This window comes from Hipposideros armiger, unplaced genomic scaffold, assembly GCF_001890085.2.
Source record: "Hipposideros armiger isolate ML-2016 unplaced genomic scaffold, ASM189008v1 scaffold_901, whole genome shotgun sequence".
NCBI classification, from domain to species: domain Eukaryota; kingdom Metazoa; phylum Chordata; class Mammalia; order Chiroptera; family Hipposideridae; genus Hipposideros; species Hipposideros armiger.
Window position 1 is genome coordinate 211138 of NW_017732251.1, and position 21550 is coordinate 232687.

The following is a 21550-nucleotide window of genomic DNA, read 5'->3' on the forward strand; positions in this document are numbered from 1 at the left end:
ACAAAGTGGTATGTATTTCAAAGAGAAAAAAGTTAGAATTTAAATACCTATTGAAATAATACAAAAGTTGGGAGAACATAAATGGTCTTAAAGTGTATTAGTGTTCTTGTATTATTAAGGAATTGGGTAAAGATGCAGATTAGCTTTAGATGTTCATAACTAAAGTATGCCTATGGTAATTACTAGGGTCACAACTAAAGGTCTAGAAATAGATTATGCATTATACAATGCAAACTGGTAAAGAAGGAAGTGGCATACAAAAAAAAAATCCAAAATAAGGTAAGGAGAGAAAAATAAACATAGCAGATATAGGATAAATAGAAATCCTACACTATAAGATGGTACATACAAGTGTATTTACAATAAATGTAAGTGGATTAAATGCTACATTTAAAGACAGGCTGTTGAAACTTTATAACACAACTATATTCTATTTATAAACAATATATTTAAAACATAAGGATATGAAAAAGCTGAAAGTAAAAAAGATGGAAAACATATACTAAACAAATTCTAACCCAAGGAAAACTGGTTTAGATGTATTATTATCAGACAAAATTGGTTATAAAGCAGAAAGCATTACTGGACACAAAAAAAGATCACTTCATGATGGTCAAAGTTTTAATTCATGAGAAATATATAAAATGTTTTCATTTTGTATGCATTTAAGAACATAGCTTCAAAAATATATAAAATATTTTTTAGCCATGGTGAGAGATTTTTTTTTACATTGTCAGTAATTTATAGAATATAGACGAAAAAAATCAAATAGATGCATAAGAATCAAACATTAGGGCTGGCCAAGTGTCTCAGTTGTTTAAGAGCGCAAACTCTGAGCAACAGGGTCGCCTGTTTATTTCCCACATGGGCCAGTGAGCTGGCCCGAGCTGAGCTGCCGCTGAGCTTCCAACAGGTGGCAGGATAGCTCAGCTGATGAGAACACGTGCTCCTAACAACAGGGTTGCCAGTTTGACTCCCGCATGGGATGGTGGGCTGCACCCCACCCTCACTCCATCTCACCCACAACTAGGTTGAACATAGCACCTGAGCTGAGTGGTCCTGAGCTGCCAACTGGCAGCCAGATGGCAACTGGACTTGGAGCTGAGCTAGCTGCACCCTCCACAACTAAGACTGAAGGACAAAAACTTGGCTGTTCCCCTTCCCCAATTCCCCAACACTGTACCCCTTCCCCAATTCAACAATAAAATATTTTTTTAAAAAAAGAATCAAACATGATTAACAAACTTAATCAAAGGGACATGTTCTTTGCAAGCACCCATAGAATATTTATAAAAATGGACCATATATTATGTCAAGAAACAAGCCTTGACACATTTCAAAGAATTAGAGTCATAGACACCCTCTGACCACAATGCACTTTAACTAAACATGAATAACAAAATGATAACCACTAAGAAACGCACTTCTAAATAAACCATGGTTCTAAAAAAATACCATCATTGAAATTACAAAATATTTAGACAAGAACAATACTAAAAATATTTTATGTATGCATGGTCTCTCAACCTTGGTACTACTGACATTTTGGGCAAGATAATTCTTTGTTATAGAAGGCTGTCCTGTGCATTGTAAGTTGTTTACAGCATCTCTGGCCTCTACCCACTAAATGCTATAGTCCTCCCAGTCATGACAGTTGTCTCCTGACATTGCCAAATGTTCGCTGGGTGGCAAAAATCACCTATGGTTGAAAACTACTGAAAAAAAAAACAAACCATAATATATACACATACATTCCTATATAATGCATATAAATATATATATATATATGTAAATATATGTGTATGTATGGTGTGTGTGCATATTCCACTTTTGCCTACAATGTAGAAAGCTGGAACATGTCGATCCCACCCTAAGACTAAGAGAAAGCAGATAAAAAACAAAAGTATAGCTTTTCGTCAACACATTAGAGAGCTGAAGTCACAGCACAACCAAGTAGCCTGACACTCAAGGAAAGACAGGAACTTCCTAGGAGAGACAGGGCATGACTATTGGCTCCCCTGTGGCAGAGTATAGAAGAAAGAAATGCCAGGTTTCAGACAAACTGATATTAAGAATTCTGCTTAGATTTTTAACAAATTGCTAAAGGATAAGTGTGAACTATTGTGAGAATATAAAACTTCTGGGAGCCACAAACACAAGAAGAGTTCACACCCTCTCACAGATTCTGTTCCATCAACCTATATGGTGTGTTCATGAGAAAAAATAGGAGGCAGAGCAGGAGACTAGAAAAATCCTTCCTCAGTGGTGCAGACTGGAGGAGGAAAGCAGCCATTGCTGTAGGAAAGGCATGAAGCTTCATGCAGAACCTCCTGTCCTACAGAAATAAAAGTCATAAGGTACTGGAACAGATGCAGCAAACTTTGTTGATTGCCTCCTGGGCATAAGTAAAGACTCATGGGAGTGGGAGGAAGGTAAAAGAAAAAAAAGCCTCTTCCTGTGGGGGAAGGGCAAGAAACAGGCATGAGCCTAGATCGATAGAGGTATGCTGCTCTTGGAGGAGGGGCACAAAACTTTCTTACACAAAACTCACCAAAATACAAGGCAAAGTTGACTGCCATTGGAAGGCGGAGCAGCATGACTAAAAAGATACAGAGGACATGCCTAAGACTGAGCCTGGACCATAACAACTGAAAAGCTCCCCTTCTCCCTGCACCACAAGGCCAGCAAGTACCAAGAAAGTAACAAGAGAAAGAAATCTGCTGGAAGAGAGGCAAGAGCATAGAGAGAGCTTCCTTCTGTTGTGCAGACACACAGAAAGGCCAAAAGCTGAGTAGAGCAGAAACATTAAAGAAGAAACACCTCCATGACTCTTGCAGAAGCACAAAATAACACTGGAGGAATTTGAAGAGTGATGTACTGAAGATTACCTTAGCAATAACAAAATCCAAACCCAGATCAATTGCAGACTATGTTGATTACACACACACACACACAACACACACACACACACACACACACACACACACACAATTGCCTAGCAGAAGAGACATGCTCATTTCCAGGCACAAATACTATTTACCTAACTATCCACTATTCTAAACATGAAGTCCAACATTAAATCAAAAATTATGAGGCACACCTAAAAAGCAAGGGAACAACCTCACTATCAAGGGACAAAGCAATCAACAGATTGAGACACAGAGATGTCCCAGATGTTGGAACTATCAGGTAATTTTAAATACCTATGACTACTATGTTAAATGTTATAGTAGAAAAGGTGGACAACATGGGACAGACAACATGCATAAACATGTGAAGAATTTCAGCAGAGATGAAAACTATAGGAAAGAGTCAAAAGAAAAATGAAAAATAAAACACTGTAACAGAAATGAAAACTGTTTTCTGTGGATTCATCAGTAGACTCAACACAGCTGAAAAAAGAATCAATGAATTTGCGGACAGTAATAGAAAATTTCCAAACTGAAACACCAAGAGAGAAAACAAAAAAGTAGGGGATAAAAAACATGATTTAAGCTGTGAAACAGCATGAAACAGTCTAAAAAACATGAAATTGAATTCCCAATGTGAAAAATTGCAGTTTTTTAAATTTTTTTGCTAGGAAGAGGAGCTAATGATCTCATAGGAAGTTGAATTTAAGAACAGCCCCTCTCACATGGGGTGAAAACCTGTTCTTGGATCCCAGATGGCAGATTGACAGAAAAGCTATAAAGAAATTCTGGAGTCATTTTGAGACAAGCTGTTTGTCATTCCATAATGGAATACTTGAATACCAAATAGAAATTAAATTGAATTCCTACGATACATATACCATACATAAAAATAAATTCTAATGTGATTAAAGATTAAATATAAAAGAAAATAAAGTTCTTAGGAGATAATATAAGAAAATATTTTCTAGCCTCAGGGTAAGGAAAGATTTCTTAAGCAGAGCAAAAAGAATGTAATCCATAAAGGAGAAAATAAATTTGACTACATTAAAATTACAAACTTCTCTTCATATCAGAACATCATTTAAAGAAAGAAAAGACAGGCCACAAATGAGAGAAATTATAATACATAAAATGAAGAACTCATTCAAAATATGTAAAGAACTATAAATCAATAAGAAAAAATGACAACTCAAAAAATAGGGGAGTAGAATAATATTAAATGTCAACTATAATTAAATATATATATAATTTTTTTTAATGGGGGAGAAAGGGCTTGAACAGGAATTTCACAACAAATGAAATGCAAATGACAGTAAACAATGAGATATAGTTGTATTCGCATCAGAAAGACATAAGTTTCAAAGCCTGGCAATGCTAAGTGTTGGTGAAGACCTACAGCAATTAGAGCTCTCATATAATGTTGGTGGGAATGTAAACTGGGGCAAAATCTTTAGGAAATGTTTGCCACCACCTAATAAATTAAACATGAACATACCCTACAATCCAGCAATTTCACTTCTAGATGCATATCCTAGATAAAACCCTGCACATGTACATCAGGAGACATGTATAAGTACATAGAGAACATTGTTTAAAAACCAAACTTTGAAAACATCTAAATGTGCTGCAGTACTATTCAGCCAGGAAAATGAACAAACTACAGCTACACACATCATCATGGATGAATCTAAATAATATATAATTTTGAGAAAAATAAGGAAAATCACAGGAGAATAAAGACTACAGTTTTATTTATGTGAAGTTCAGAAACAGGCAAAAGTGAACAATATTCTTTGGGGGATGCATACATGTGTTAAAACTATAAAGAAACAAAGTCTGTAAGAGTGGGTTACCTCTGTGAGCAAGGGAAGGTAGTGAAATCCACAGGGCAGTGTGGAGGTGGGAGATCCAGGAAGCTTCTAGAAAAGTGATAATGTTCAAATTTCATAATCTATGTGGTTTACACGACATTAGCTTTGTATTATGAATTAAAATAATGTGTATATGTTTTATTAAAATTTAAAAATAATATATTAATAAAAGGCAAGGTGCTACAACCAGAAAAGCAATATAAAACTGAAACTATAAGTTTAAGACACATCATGCAGGTAAAGAGTAAAAACCTCAAATCAGTGTTTCATAGAGGATTTGTTTTGTTTTGTTTTGTTTTCTATTAGATACTTCCAGATATTTAAATGTTTCGTGTAAAAGATTCTGCCTGAATTTGGGGTTTTTTTGCCCAGACCCTTGTTATTATATGGACAAAGCCTAAACATTGAAAAGGCAGGAGTTGAGCAAATTACTCGACTTTTTGTGCCTTAATAGCTAAATAAATATCTCCTCTTTCCTGAGATAATTCATTTCTTGTTTAAAAAGAAAAAGAAAAAGAAAAAAAGGTTAGAAAACCTAGCATTTGAATAAAGATTGTTATGGAATAGTCCAAGTACTAGGAATTCCTTTTTATCAGTATAACTCTTATGTAATTGTTTTTAATCAAATAACTTCTATTTTCTAACCTAAGTATAAAGATTGCTTCTGGGGACAATAAAAAAGGTCTCTTACTCAATTTTGAATACTTTGACATCAAAATTTAATCATTCTTCTCTTTCAATACACATAACTAAATTGTTTTAGTATCATGGTATAATTATTTCAGATGTGCAAGAAACCATTCGCAAAAATTCATCCATGAAAAATACCTTACACTTCTGGTAAGTATTTTAAGAGCTCTTTTTTTTTCTTCTTATTTTAGGAAGCTTTTCATGATTTTATGTATAAGAATCCTGTATTGATACTAATTTTTCTTGAGATTGGCTTTTAGGGAATTTTTCTCCACAAACAACTTTCAATTATAAGATGTTTTGTTAGAATCAAGAAAATATCCTATCATTAAAAAAACTGTAATATTAAGATTTTTACATGCAGAGTTACTTCATTAATAATGAGAACAGAAACAGGTATCAGTACACTACTCTTCAAAAAATTTTAGTTATGTAGCCTAATTGGGAAATTGTTAAGACGTTTACATTGGTAATGATCCCATCCTTGTCCATATCCCTTCTATGTCTTCAGAGTTCAAAATTAGATATTAGTGTTTTGAATTTTTTTTTGCCTTGGAACCGGATTTTGGTAAAGATATACATATAAAAGACAAGCAGTCATTGCATTCAGGAATTTTCAGTCTAAAAGGAAAAAGACATACATGGATAGTATATACAAATAATTCTAATACGAGGTAAGCTAAGACTGTGATGCACAGTCTTAGGAAATCACAGAAGGAAAAAAATCATGTCTGCCTAGAGGTGATCAGGAGACATTCAGGTCTATAGAAAGGGCATCCCCAAACTAAGACACTTCCCATACTCTCATAATCCTCAATTTAGGTGTTCAACAAAGAAATGTTTTGTTAGAAAATTAATTGCATGTTTGCTCAATTGTTTTTTATCATGTGCCCTCAATTCTGAAATCCTGACAGGAAAAAGTGAGATTATACAAATATACTTCATTTCTTATTATCTGATTTTACATAAATAAGTGATACATTTTCAAATTTTTGCTATGCTCTGGGTTACAGTGGTGAATAACAGTGAGTGAGAAAAATGCTGTCCCTGCCCTAGTGAAGCTTATTACTTACCTCTGGGCACCTGGGTTTTTTTTCAAGATTTTATTGGGGAATTGGGGAAGGGGAACAGCCAAGTTGTTGTCCTCCATTCTTAGTTGTGGAGGGAGCAGCTAGCTCAGCTCCAAGTCAGGTCACCATCTGGCCACCCGTGGGCAGCTTACAGCTGCTCAGCTCCAGGTACCGTGTTCAATCTTAGTTGCGGGTGGGCATAGCCCACCATCCCATGTGGGAGTCAAACTGGCAACCTTGTTAGGAGCACGTGCTCTCACCAGCTGAGCCATCCTGCCACCTGTTGGCAGCTCAGCGGTAGCTCAGCTTGGGCACAACTCACTGGCCCATGTGGGAATCGAACCGGCGACCCTGTTGCTCAGCGCTCATGCTCTTAACCAACTGAGCCACTCGTGGGCACATGTTTCTTAAAAGTAGCCTTTTTGGTGTGGCATTTTTGATGCTGTGATTTTTAGACAAAACCTTTTTGGTATTGGTCACTTTGATTCCTGATACATTTTTTCATGGTTACTTTTTACATGCTAGCTTGATTTTTTTGCTCAAATTTTCATCTCCACCAATTCAGCAATTTAAGTGATTTTTGCAGTGATATTTTTTTCTGTGTCTGAATTTTTACTGTAACAATTTTCTGTCATTTATGACATTTATGATTCTTATTTCACTTTAGTGACATAACACCTGCAATGACAGATCACTCTTCTATAAGCCTCAACTCAACTTGAAAACAGTGTACTAACCACAGACAACTAAGTGAGCATGAATTGTAAATACTACTCAATAGGAAGAGAAAGTTACCTATGGAGCAAATTACTCTGTTGTGCACATTGGTGCACTTTGTCATTATATTGCTAGAGTATTTGACAAATAACTGAAAAGCTAATGGTGTGGATTAGGGACCACTGGTAGACTTGAAATCATTTTTCTCTTACATCTTTTTCATTCTTTATAACAGGTGGTAACCATTACCTTTATTCGGTCTCTTTATCTCCAAATATGTTATTCTTCCTTATTTTAACATCACTAACATAGGTCAGAAACCTTCTATTTATTTATCAGGGAAAATGGTATAAAAATCATAGAATTATTAACTGCCTGTTTGAACAGCTGACATCAAAATTACCTTGTCCCTCTCCCCCATAAAAACTCATTGCCGTGTTCTGCATGAGGACTTGAACAATTTTTTTTATTTTCCCTTTTTTTCTGCTATTTTTATTTTATGTTATTATACTCTTCACTTGGACTCACCAATTGTTGACATTTTGCCACACTTGCTTTATCTGATAGATAGATTGATGGATAGATATGAATGGATGGAAGAGTAGAATAAAAATAGAATAGAATAGAATAGAATAGAATAGAATAGAATAGAATAGAATAGAATAGAATAGAATAGAATAGAATAGAATAGGAGATACATACATAAACACAAGAATACACATTTTAATGAACTGTTTAAAAGTAAATTACAGACATAATCATACTTACCCTCTAAATACATAATCAGAATACCACTATCATCACACCCAAGCAATTTAAGATTGATACAATATTATCTGATACATACTCCATATTCAAAGTTCCTTAGTTGCCTGGAAAATAATGTCTTCTCTGGCTATTTTATTTTTCTGATCCAGGATCCAACCCAGGATTGTACATCACATTTGGTTGTCATGGTTCTTAACCTAGAAAAGCCTCTTCATGCTTTTCAATCTTTCATATACATTGACACCTTTGTAGAGTTCACACCAGTTGTCTTGTTGAATACGCCCTCATATCCCATGATCTGGATTTGTCTGATTGTTTTCTCATTATTAGATTCAGCCTAACATTTATGGTGAATGCAAAGTTTCAAAGTTTGTATTTTTATAGCCTGTTTGTTTTCTTTTTATCACCTGGGATTACTTCTACCTGCATCTTGCCTTCAAGTGTTCTATTAAACTGCTTGTAATTTATTTTGAGTCCAGAAAACAGATGTCCAACCTTTTCGAGTTTAAAGCTAGAATAAATAGGTACTTAGTGCCTCCTCTGAGAGTAAAGTATATACATGGGCTTTAGATATATTATAGCTTTGTCTTTTAAAAGCTTTCAAAATTTGTTCCTGGATCTCCACTGCATTTCAAATAAGTAAAATTATATTTAATGTGTAAGTTCTAGAAAGGCAATATATGACCCTAACTATAACCTTTCCGTATGTATAACACAAAAGACCACCAAAACTGTTTTATATTTACCACAGGACAATTGTAGTATAACCTAGTTTTCAGTAGGGACTTTTCTAAAATAAGATCTCCATGTCTCCATACAATGGCAGAAATATCTATTTGGGAGTATCTGTTGTTTTGGAGATACTGCAGGTAAGCTTTTAATCAATGTTTTTATTTTTACATTTCAGCTCCAGTGTTTTCATACCCATATGAACTTAGAAGAATTTTGTTTTTAAATTATAACATGTGTCATATATGTCTAGCTTTACAATTTACATGCATTCTGTAGTTATTTAAGGAACTGAAATTCTCAGCCTAGCAACATTATACCTACTGGGTTCCTGCCATTGAAAAGTACTATGCCAAATGGTTTCACACATATTCTCTTGTTTAATCTTCTAAGCTAGGGACATCAGATAGTTTTCTCAAGTCTTAGAACTGTTCAGTGGCGGAGCCAGGATTTACACTTTCCCTTTTCCCCAAAAATCTGTTGTACTTGTATAATCTTATTTCAATTAATGACACCATCATCTGCCAAATTTCCCAGACAAAATGTGTCACCCAGCCTTCTCATTCTCGCATACCCCTAGACAATAAATCCTCCTAATAATACTTACTAAATGCATCACAAATTCATCTACCCTTCTCCATTCCTGCTGATAGCATCTTAGTTTAAGAATTCATTATATCTCGGACCAGCCGAGTGGCTCAGTTGGTTAAGAGCTCACTCAAGAGTGGGAGCTCTGAGCAACAAGGTCACCGGTTCGATTCACGGCCTGAGCTGAGCTGCCACTGAGCTGCCAACAGGTGGCAGGATGGCTCAGTTAAAAATAATAATAATAATAATAATAATTCATTATATCTCATTTGGACCATTTCAAGAGCCTCCATGTTTGCTGTCTCCAGTGCATCTTTCACACAGTTACCACCAGAGTAATTCTTTTTAAAGCACAAATATGAACGTATCAGTCTTTTGCTTAAAACCTAACCTCAGTGGTTACCTATCACCTAGAAAATAAAACTAAAACTCCAGAGAACTGCATCCAAGACCTTTCCATCCTCACCTCCGTTTGCTCCCCAACTCATAACTTACACACTGTTGAGTACAGGCAGATCTCCCTAGAACTCCTTGCATGCTTCCAGGGCCCATGCTGCCCCCGCTGCCTTATAGGAGTTGCTCTCTTAAATGCCTTCTCCTACTTATTCTTGAAGAATTGAATTCAGTGTCTTCCCCTCTAGAAAACCTTGTTCAGCCCAAGCTTTGTCCTGTCCAAAATTTAGCATGTCCTCCTCTTGGTCACCATAGCAGCCTGATTTTTTTCTTTTTGTAGAAGTTATCATATAGGTCTCTTCTTGAACAGATATTGCCTGAGTCTTACCACATGTCAGGTATTCTGATGGGGCTGGGACTAGAAAGAGAAAAACATTTTAATTCCCTCAAGTAGCTTGCATTCTAATAGAGACAATACACAAACAATATAGTATCATAGGGTTGCTACAGGGCATCCTCAAGACACCTGCCACAATTTTTCAATATAGAAACTATGAATATTAGAAGTAGAATTTTCATTTGGAATACTTTGTTTACGTTTTTAAATAAAATAAATTTAATGAATTTTTAACAATTGCCTTTCCAAGCACCTTACTTGTTTAGCCCAATATATGTTGGTAAACTACATCAATGGTATTATATGGCTCCAAGTGCTTCCTGTAGAAAATAAAGTTATTAAATTTTGACCATTTATACATCATATTATGATAAAAAGCACCTCTAAAGCACATCTTACCAATAGCAAAGAGTGAAGACTATGAATTATTATAATTAGTCTGATATCTTACATAAAATGGTACTCATTGAGATTGATGTATGTGTAGCATTTGATAATTTGAATTGTGAGTTTAGTCTTATTAAAATCTGTAATCTGTAAGGAGATCTACCTTAAAGTATGTGAATACTACAGTAAAATAAATTCTGAAATTATGTTACAGAACAGCCAACCACAGACCAGTCTGTTTCCTGATGTTGGATCCTGATTGCAGAGAAAATACTAAAGTATAACAGTAACTATTAAATGGAATCATTATTTTTGAGAATCTCCTGTAAATATATTATGTATTTTGGCATTTGTTAATGATTAAAACACTATAACTATACAGTAAAGGTAAATTATAATATGGGCAATGGAGACAAATTGATTGGTTTACATTTATGCTACAAATTATACTTTATTATGTATTTTATTGATAAATACATTTTTAGTGAATGGAAATTATTATTTTTAATGAGCATGTTACTGGAAATACATTCATTATATTTAAAAAAGAAAACATGATATTTTGTTATTCAAATTATGTATTAGCTATAGTTATAAAGCTTTGTTTTTCTGAAATTCCTAATAAATTCTATTAAATTTTTATACAGTGGTATAAAAAGTTTGATTAATAATACTTCTCATAAATAGTAAAGCTATTTGTTCAAGACTTCGAAGGATCTCTGTTCTTCAGAGATGTTACCAAGGGCTCTTGTGCTCAATTCTGCATGTTCAGAAATTAGTTATCACTTTATGCAGGGGTGATTAGGCTCTAAAGAACTGATGACACTAGCAAAGCTCACAGGGTAAATGGTAAATACAATAAATAAACTGCAATCTCAACTGGATTACTTGAATTGCCTGGTCAGTACATTCTTTTCCCAATAGGAATATCTACCGGGGACCAGGTTTATATCAGAAGGTTGATTTTTCAAATATAGAAACAAAGCCAAAAGTTGTATGATGATAAAAAACTTTTTTTCATACAATTATGATAGTCTCATACAGCCTTTTATTTTCCCTCAACTATTTCAAGCTGAGTTTCTTATCATTGGCACCAATGAGGCAGCTAGAATGGCATTTCTAAAGTGTGAGTAAAATGGCCAGAGTGAAAATCTATCTTATCAATCTCATCTTAGAAGTTTTCAGAGCTTCGCCTTTGGCAACTGGAGAAATTTTGCGCTTCTTAACATGCCATATAAAGCTCTTCATATTCTGAGTTCCTCCTTGCTTACCTAGCTAGCATCATCTTTACCACCTTTACTACCATATCGCTTAGTCCAATATACCAAACTCTTTATAACTCCCCAAATACTATCTGCTATTTCATGCCTCTCTGCCTGTATATATGCTATACCCTTAGTTTGAAATGCCTTCCCTTTCACTCTACTTATAACTGCTTACTTATGTCTCTGTACCACCTACTCTATATAAATTATGTCCTTTGTACCCTAAATTGTAATTTTTTGTGTGTATTTATGTCTCTTTTTTCAGATCAAGATCTCCCTGGAAAGTAGAGATTATCATTTATTTCTGTGCCCTTAGAAATTAGAATAGGGTACACAGTAGCAGATCAAAATAATGAATATAGGAAAAAATATTTAATATTCAATTTATCAAGCCCCTATTATGTGTTCTATGTGTTAGGAATACAAGCAGAAATAGGAAACCAATACACCGTTTTACATAACCTATTCATGTGAACATCTTTGGGGGGCCATTATTCTGTCTACCATAATCCACTTTCTGGCTCTCAAAGATACACAGCTATCCCATATGCAAAATACATTCATCCCATCCCAAGGTCCCCAAAGGCCTCATTTGATTACAACACCAACATCAACTCCAAGAGTTTCATCTAAATCTCATCAGACTGAAAGTCCCAAATCTCATCATCTAAATTAGGTATGAGTGGGACACAATACCTTTCCATCTGTTTACCTGTATGAAACTCAAAACCCAAACTACCTGCTTTCAAAATACAATGGGAGGACAGGTATTTGATAACAGTAATAGACATTTCCATTCAAAGGGCAGATAATAGAAGGAAAAAGGAAGTCACTAGTTCCAAGACATGGCAAAATCCAGCTGGACAAACTCTGTTAGATTTCAAGGCCTGAGAATAATCTTCTGTTGTTCAAGGCCCCTGCACCCTCTGGCTCTCTGCTCCACTCTCTGGGCCATCCTTTCCTTCTCATGAAAGGTAGCACATATTTGCTGCAGAGTAGTCTTGTCAGCCCATTTCATGCATGTAGAATTTTGGATATCAGACAGCCTTCTTTCATTTCATATTCTCTGTTCTTTTTGGTCCAGGTCAACAATGTTTATGCTGATATAAATTCTCAAAAACCTGTGGGTCTCCTGGGTATATTATAGGAATTGACTCCATTAGACAAGAGGCTCCTCCAAGATGGTAACACCCCTATTTTTGGTTCCTGCAGAGATTGCTGAGGAGATCTATGAGTCACACATATAATCTCTTTAAAGAGGCATTTTTGTGACTGAATACTGTGATCTTTTTATCTTTCCATGATATTAAGAAAAGATTGTATAGCCACACCCTTAGCTTTTTCTATCCTAAAAATGAATCTCTTAATTTTAGTGCCTCTTGAAATCTGGTTAGTCTGGCAATTTTTCAGATCCTCGAGTCAAATTCCCTTTTTCTTTAAGTTTTTCCCTAAATCTATCTCTTTCTCCTGGCATTTTACTATAAGCAGCAAGAAGAAATCAGGCTGCATTTTCAACACTTGGAAATCTCAGCAGAATGGTTTCTGTAGGCAAAAGTGTCAGACAAAGGGTGCATTTTATCTCCCTCTTTGTTTAATCTGTACACAGAACATATTATACAAAAAAAAAAAAAACTGGGCTCGACTCAGAAGAAAGTGAAAACTGGTGGAAGAAATATCAATAACTTAAGATATACAGATGACACCATCTTACTGGCAGAAAGGAGCAATGACTTGAAATGACTTCTAATGAAAGTAAAAGAAGAAAAGTGTGAAAACAGACTGTATTTGAACATCAGGAAGACAAAACTCATAACTACAGAGTACAAAACTTTAACATAGACAATGAAGACATTGAAATTGTTAAAAATTGTGCTTACCTCAGTTCAGTCATTAATTCAAATAGATGCTGCAGCCAAGAAATCAAGAGAAGGCTCAGATTCAGAAAGACAGCAAAGAATTAGGAAAGGTCATCACGACCAAAAATGTGTGATTAGAGGCCAAGGCTAAGATCATCCACACCCTCATATTCCCAATTACTATGTGCAGATGAGAAAGTCAGACAGTGAAGAAGGCTGACAGGGAAAAAAAATAGATTCATTTTAAATATAATGGAGGAGCGCTCTATATATACCTTGGACTGCCAGAAGTAAGTGGGTCCTAGAGCAGATTAAGCCTGAAACATTGCTGGAGATAAAAATGACAAAACTGAAACTGTCCTACTGTTCTTTGGAAAAGACAATCATGCTGGGAAAAACAGGCTGCAGCAGAAAAAGAGGAAGACCACATAGGAGATGAGTGACTCCATAAAGAAGCCATAGGCTTGAGTCTACAGGAGCCGAGCAGGGCTGTGAGGACAGGACATTGTGGACACCCCCGGTCATTCATAAGGTTGTCAGGAGTCAGAGCCGATTCAACAGCATGTAACACACACACAAGTTCCACTTTTCCATTTAACTGCAGGACACAATCCCACTAAGCTTTGTGCCACTCTATAACAAGGATGCCGTTTCCTCAAGTTTTTCAGTAACATCTTCCTCATTTCCATTCTGAGTTTTCACCAGCAGCTCCTTTAACATTTCACATTTCTACCAACAGTTGTCCGTGATGAGTTAGGTCTTCTCTAAAGTCATATATGCTTTCTCTACCACGCTCCCCACTTCCTTCCGAGTCCTCGCTAGCAGCGTCACTAACACCCACATTTCCAGGTTAGAATTCGCAGAAAAGGGAAGGTGGGAGTGACCAGAAGCTGTTGTTCTTAGAAGATCGCCACGGTCAGTCACTGTGATGGCCTCAGAGGTGCCCCACAGGCCCCAGCGGTCTTCTCTCTCCTCTCCAATAGCACCTTCCCACCTTAGGGGCCCAGCTGACCAGCAGCAGCACCCGGCGCACCATCAGGCATAAGCCGTAGGCCCACAGAGACAGCTTCACCCAAGTGGACTTTTCCCACGTGAGGCAGTGTCCATAGATTTCTTCAAGCTGCCTTCTCTCGCTTCCCTTTGGCAGCTGGGCACAGTGGGATTATCAGATGTCCCTGCAAGCTTCAGCTTGCCTACCGACACGAGTTCTTCAAACAGCCTGGAAACTGACTGTTTCTCTCATCGTTACTGGCATTCTTCTCTAGTGCAGGCCACATTTTGATCCCCTGGTCCTCCAATTCTCCCCTTCCAGACCTTCATTTTCCCAGCTCCTCCCATATTTGGTAAAATGTCATTCCTGCAATAAATCCCTTAGTCTCCTAATCCTCATAATGGCTTTCTTTTTCTGACTGATACAGTCTGATGGGGGAGACACACAAATAAGCAGGCACTTGTAAATTCGTGTAAAAGTGCTAACTGCACAAGCTATATGAACAAATTAGATGAATTACATCCTGAATTCTAAAAAAAAAAGCTTCAGAGCTAGCCAAATGAGTACTGTTTCGGAAAATGGAAAGGAGATAAGAACCTCCCAGGCCTAGCTGAGACAAAGAGCCAGGAGAGAGTGAGAGAGGAAGCTGGAACGGGAAGCAGGGGCTAAACTTTCCCTGAGTTTCCTTCTGAAGCACCCTAACCACATGAATTGGGGTATCATTTATAAAATTGATAAAATGACATCCAATAGGGTAAGCAGGCCAAAGAGGTGTGCTTCACATGTTTGTGAAGCATCCCAAGCACCTCAAATAAAAACTCACCTTTGTTTTAAAAAAAGATTTGTTTTTATATGCTATTGTAGATGTATTCAGCAGCATCCTGCATGTCTCACCAACTTTACAGTTAATAATCCCTAACTTTAATACCTTTTATTTGTACACTAAAGAATATCTCTACAAAGAAAGGGCAGTTAAAAATAGTTAAAATCGAAAGTCAAGCTAGGCCAAAAAAACTTAACTAGTAAGCTGGTAAAGCAGGACAAGATGTGTATTTTACTAGTACTTGTACATTATGACATTGTCTTTTTATAAAATTACGGCATGACCAGAATCCCTGTGCAATATTGGCCATAACTCCTCCATAAAGAAATGTTAGCATTTTAGTAGATCCAAAGTGGGTTCATTAAAAGTGATAAAAGTAGAGAGACAAATGAAGAGTAAAGATTTCTTGTGAATTAAAGTGAAAGAGAATAGCATTTTGTGTGCTATAAAAGTGAAGACTAAATGAGAATGTGATTAAAAAAATATGTATATACATGTATAACATTTTTAAATAATGTAAGAAAGAAAAAAGCCTTATATAATCAGTTGTAAGTTTTAGGAAAAAAAGAATCTTTCAAATTGAAAAGGTAGGTTTAGAGGAAATCAAAGAAAGTATCATTTTCCTTAATGAATACAGTTATAAAATTAATCACAAGTGATAGTAATCTCTTAGGCAAAATATATCAAAACAAAAGTCTGGATACATTTGTGAGAGGCAGAGTTTCTAATAACTGATAAGAGAAACTTGGACAGGTTTATCTTTAAAAACTGGAATTGGAGGTTTTTTCTTTACAAGAAAGGAGCATGAAAACATACATTTGGATGTTTGAACTGTGACCTGAAAATCTTTTAAGTAAAGGTTTTAATTAAAATATAACATATAACAGGTAAACAAATGATATGTTTCTGTAGCTTGATAAAATTTTATGAACTGGTCACACCTGTGTAACCATCACCAAGATTAAAATAGGGAACATTACTAGCACCTCAGAAGTATCCATGTTATTCCCCAAAGATAATTACTGTGCTGACTTCCATTACCAGAGATTTGAGTGTCCACTTTGGTCCTTTATAAATGAAATCATACTGGGAAAATATATAATAAAAATAAAATAAAACAGATATCAGGGAGGATTACCATGACCTTATTTAAAATCCATATTGGCAATAAAATGCATCAACACCACTCAAAAAAACTTACAGACAACTTTTTAGAACCTCATTAGTTTGAGCCAGCATGGCAATGGCCTATGTTCCTTTGAATGTTGATGCTTTTAGAGAAAATTACGTTACATATATATGAAAATAAATATATGCACATTTGTATATATTTTGATAGATTATTACATGTACTAGATTTTCTCAATGTCATGTAACTTTATCTTTTTTTTTAGCTGAACCATCCTGCCACCTGTTGGCAGCTCAGCTCAGGCCAGGAATCGAACTGCTAGTTGCTCAAAGTTTGCACTCTTGAGCGAGCTCTTAACCAACTGAGCCACTCGGCCGGCCCCCAACTTTATCTTTTTCAATAAAAATAATTCTTTAAATGTATAACTAAGTATAATTTAGTTTTCATATCTCTATAAATCTGTTATATAAAGAAAATTCCAAAAATATTTATTTCTTTTTTTTCTTTGACACTGAGAAACCTGGGTCATTATTCACAATGTATGCACTAATTTGTTTAACCCTAGTATACGATGAAAAGTACTTTTAGGATTGCTAACTTGTACAACTATGAGAGACAAATTTATCAACTAAAGTACAGTGTTTATACCATTCCTTTTGTCTTTAGCCTTATCAATTCACTCAATAGACTATTTTTCAGAGTTACTTAGGTCAGCTCCTTTCCTCCCCACCTCCTTCAGTGTGGTAACGTCATTAATTTTAATACAGTTAGATTTATTCATCACAATCTGCATTCCATTTTGAGTTCAATATCTTCTTGGCTGATTCTTTTTAATTTGCACATAGCAAAATTCACTTTCTCAGTTCTGTAGGTGTTGATAAATGCATGTAGTTATGCATCCATTACCACTGTACCATGAAGAATGGCTCTGTCGAGCCAAAAATTCTCTTGTGCTGCCCTGAGCAGTCACAGATCCATTTTTTGCTCTTATGATTTTACCTTTTCCAGAAAGGGAGAGTCCTAGAATAAAACCTGTAGTGCTAGATTGGAGTCAGAAGTATCAGCATGAATTCATGCTTTTAAATACATACATATATATATATATATATATATATATATATATATATATATATACATATATATATATATATGTATATATATATATGAATATATGAATACAGATGAATATATGGGTTAGTACATATACATATATTTCCTTACTTTGTCTACTAAGAGAATTGGGCACTCAGACCTTGGTTTCTAAATATTCTCTAATAAAAAGGAACCAGGGCTTTGGGGAAAGTGATTGATTCCAGGGTTGATACAGGGAAAATACAAGATAGGCCTGAAGTAAAGATGTACTAAATAAAAATAAAATAATAAGGTAAAATAAAATAATAAAATAAAATAGGCAACATTTCAAAAGGACACAGGAGCCAGCCTGAAAGCTCTCCCAGTAGCCAAAGCTGGAACAATTTGAACAACAAAATAATGATAATATTACAACACAAAGAACAAAACAAATATATGTAAGTCCATACTGATATAAATAAATGATCAAATGAATAGGTGGGGGAGAAGAAACAACTCTTCTTTACAGGAGAATTTTAATAAATATAGAAGAAATGAGGGAAATAGAGAAATAATCATTTGAAAACCGCACAGTTGCTGCAAGCAAAATCCACAAATGGATGCTAAAATCAGCTGGAGAATTTCATAAATGGATATATTTACATAGCCTCAAAATATCTCCACCAAAGTATTTATTAATTACAAAGGAAAAAAGTAACTTTACAGTAGAGGAGCATGGCAGATATCACCTGAACCAAATGATGAAGGTTAAAGTTACCAGTAAGAAAATATATCAATATCATGTTGTACCCCCCTGATATAATGCACTGAGAAAGGTACATTACTTCTGTGGAACCCTTCTCCAAAATCTGTAATCTTAAGTAAATCAGGAGAAAGTCATCACACGAACTCAGACAAATTGAGGACATTCTACAAAATGCCTAACTGATATTTTCCCAAAGTATGACAGTCATGAAAGAAAATAAAAGACAGAGAGAGGCACAGTCACAGATTAGAAGAAACTAAAGACATTAAATGTACCATGATACCTTGCATTGGACCCTGAAACAGAATAAGGACATTAGTGGAAAAACATTGGTGAAATCCTAATAAAGCCTGTAGTTTAGTTAATTGTATTATACATATTTGTTTCTAAGTTTTGATAACTCTACCATGGTTATATAAGATGCTAACATTAGGGAAAGCTGTTAATAGGTAAGTGGGTATATAGGAACTCTCTGTACTATGAAGACAACTCTTCTGTAAGTCTAAAATTATTTCAAACTCAAAAATTTTAGCTCTCAAAATATTTAAAATCTTTTCTTATACCAATTTTTGTTCCAATTTTTGGTTCAGAACAAATTTCACTAACTGTATAAAACATTAAACATATAATTAGTAGTTTGTTTTACAATGTATTAAGCACTTATGTATATATGCCATTTTGATATGGATTATACAAAGCAATGTTCCTACCCACAGGAATTAACAATTTAGACAATCTGTTTAAAAACCATGTTCCAAGCCCAACATCAGTGATGCTGAAGAAATCTGACTCTTGCCAAAGTAGTAAAAGAGCCTCAAAGCGCTTGATAACAAGGCAGTATTTTCCACTGCATCTGCATGGGTAACAAAGGTAAGAACTCTGGATGGAAACACTGTGCGAGGCTTTTGTGAAGCCCACAGAGTTCCCCCCTGGGCTGTGGCAGCCTACAGGGGAAGGCTTCACTTCACCTTCACCAAGGTTCTCATGGTCACAAGCCCTTATTCATTTATGGCATAGGTCTTACCAAAATGACAAAAATAACACCTCTTACTGCTGTAATGGGGGCAAAAAAAACCCTATTAAATACTGATTATTAAAAGAAAAAGAAAGCCTACGTGCCAAGAAAAAATGATTTTATCTTGCAATAAAGATCTTTATCCTGTAGTAATAGCTAACATTTATGGAAAGCTTACAATATGCCAAATCTTGTGCACAGCTCTTTATGTGCAAGATCTCATCTAATCCTCCTAGCAACCCAATGAGGTAAGTACTGCTGTTGTGTCCATATTTCAAGTGAGGGAACTAAGGTAAAGTGAGGTTGTGTAATGTGCCCAAGGCCACTAAGCTAGGAAAAGACATATCCAGGAGTCAAACCAAAGTCTATTTGACTTTAGAGCTCACTTAATCCGTATAATATATAACCAGGTCTCTTCACAGAAAAGAACTTTCTAGGTGATTATAAGTATGGGCATAGCTACAAGATTTAAAACAAGCAAAAGTATTTTTTCAGCTTTTTGCAGACATATCCGAAGTGAACACAGAACAAAAACATTTTTAAACAAACACTTATACCACCTGGGTGGAGAATTGTTTAATTTGCCACATGGTACTTAGGGCATGTGGAAGCTTGACTCTAATTCCTTTAGCTTTTGTAGACCACAAGTGGAATGTACGAGGCACCCTGTCTTCCTAATGCTGAAGATGTCCGGGTATTACCTGCTGGCCAAATGGCAAACAAAACCACTTTACCCACTTGGCCAAGTAAAGAATGCTAATGTAAGACAGGGATAGAAGAACAAGGATTATGTTGTCTCAGCCGTGTATTTCTGAAGTGCTTATCATCCCCCAAGTTGTCATGGGGGAAATACTATGGAAAGCTTACTTATCCTCCAAAATTGCTTTTCCCTTTCTTATTTGGCAGAGCCTAACTCTCCCTCACCACCAGCGAGTCAAAATAAGAATCCGTCTTTGGTTTGCTTTGGAGGTTGATAGCTGCTTTCAGTGGTGTGTACGGGCGGAGAGGGTGGATGTATCAAGGAAGAGATTGGGTAGGAAATTATCTCATCACCTCATCTGTTCATAGCACTTTTATTTGCTCGTTTATTAAATATGACTTTTAAGCACCATGTGACAGACACTAGCACAGCTGGGGCAACAAAAATAACTCATCCTCTGCCTTCCAGTAGCTCAGTTTCCTGGGAAAAGAGACATAAGTAATCAACTATAATAGGACTAAACTTGGCCCCAAAGGAGTGGAGTGGACAAAGCACATACCTGCACTTAGCTCTGCCAGGGAAAGTCAGGGTGTTGGGGCTTGAGATGTAAGTTGGGGTTCACCAAGCAGAGAGAAGAAGGAACAATATTTCAGGAAGAGAGAACAGCATGTGCAAGGACACTACAAGTAGTTCAGCATGACTGCAGCTCAGGTTGCAAGTTGGGGAGTGGCAGTATATGAGGAAAGGCAGACATAAGCCAGAAAGACATGGGTAACTGCCTTGTATTATCAGTTGTCTTCTTACTAAATTATAGAACATGTCTTACTTCATCAACATATCCCTAAGTGGGCATAGACCACGAAGTATGTCCTCAGATAACATCAAATTAATAGTCCAGCATGTTTTAAAGTGTAATTTTATGTCTATCATAATCAATTGTAAAACTAGGTCAGTTATGTAGTAAGCCTTCATGGCTGATTTTTTTTAAAAACTAATGTAATATACTGCCCTCTAGTGGTTATAAAACAATGGACTTTATCACAGTCAATGCCAGTAGATTTCACTCTTAAAAACAATGCTGGTTGTTTTCATATATTGCCCATTGTAAATAATGCTGCAATTAACATGCGGGTGCAGATATCTTTTCAAGATAATGATTTTGTTTCCTTCAGATAAATACCCAGAAGTGGAAGTGCTGGATCATATGGTAGTTCTATTTTTAATTTTTTGAGGAGTTTGAAAGTTGCTTGGATACTAAATTTCTTGTGGTAATCATTTTGCAATATATACAACCAATAAGATATCTTCCCTCACTAATAGATTGCTACCCGATTTGAAAATCAGTTTTTCTCTGACAACACGTGTTTTATTTTAATATATATATACATTCATATATATATATATATATATAT

The 21550-nt window shown here is 35.6% G+C and overlaps 2 protein-coding genes across 6 annotated transcripts in view; one reads left to right on the forward strand and one right to left on the reverse strand.

The window, feature by feature from the left end:
- Positions 1 to 11415, forward strand: part of CEP126 (centrosomal protein 126) — a 68160-nt gene extending 56745 nt beyond the window's left edge. For all 5 annotated transcript variants that reach the window (XM_019630326.1, XM_019630329.1, XM_019630330.1 and 2 more), the window contains 3 exons: positions 5569 to 5623; positions 7211 to 7293; positions 10737 to 11415. In XM_019630326.1, coding sequence (XP_019485871.1) covers positions 5569 to 5623; positions 7211 to 7265 — 110 coding nt within the window. In that variant the 3' untranslated portion in view covers positions 7266 to 7293; positions 10737 to 11415. The remainder of the gene's footprint in view (positions 1 to 5568; positions 5624 to 7210; positions 7294 to 10736) is intronic.
- ANGPTL5 (angiopoietin like 5) overlaps positions 1 to 21550 on the reverse strand; it is a 120431-nt gene that overhangs the window by 85611 nt on the left and 13270 nt on the right. The gene's annotated exons all lie outside the window — the stretch shown is intronic.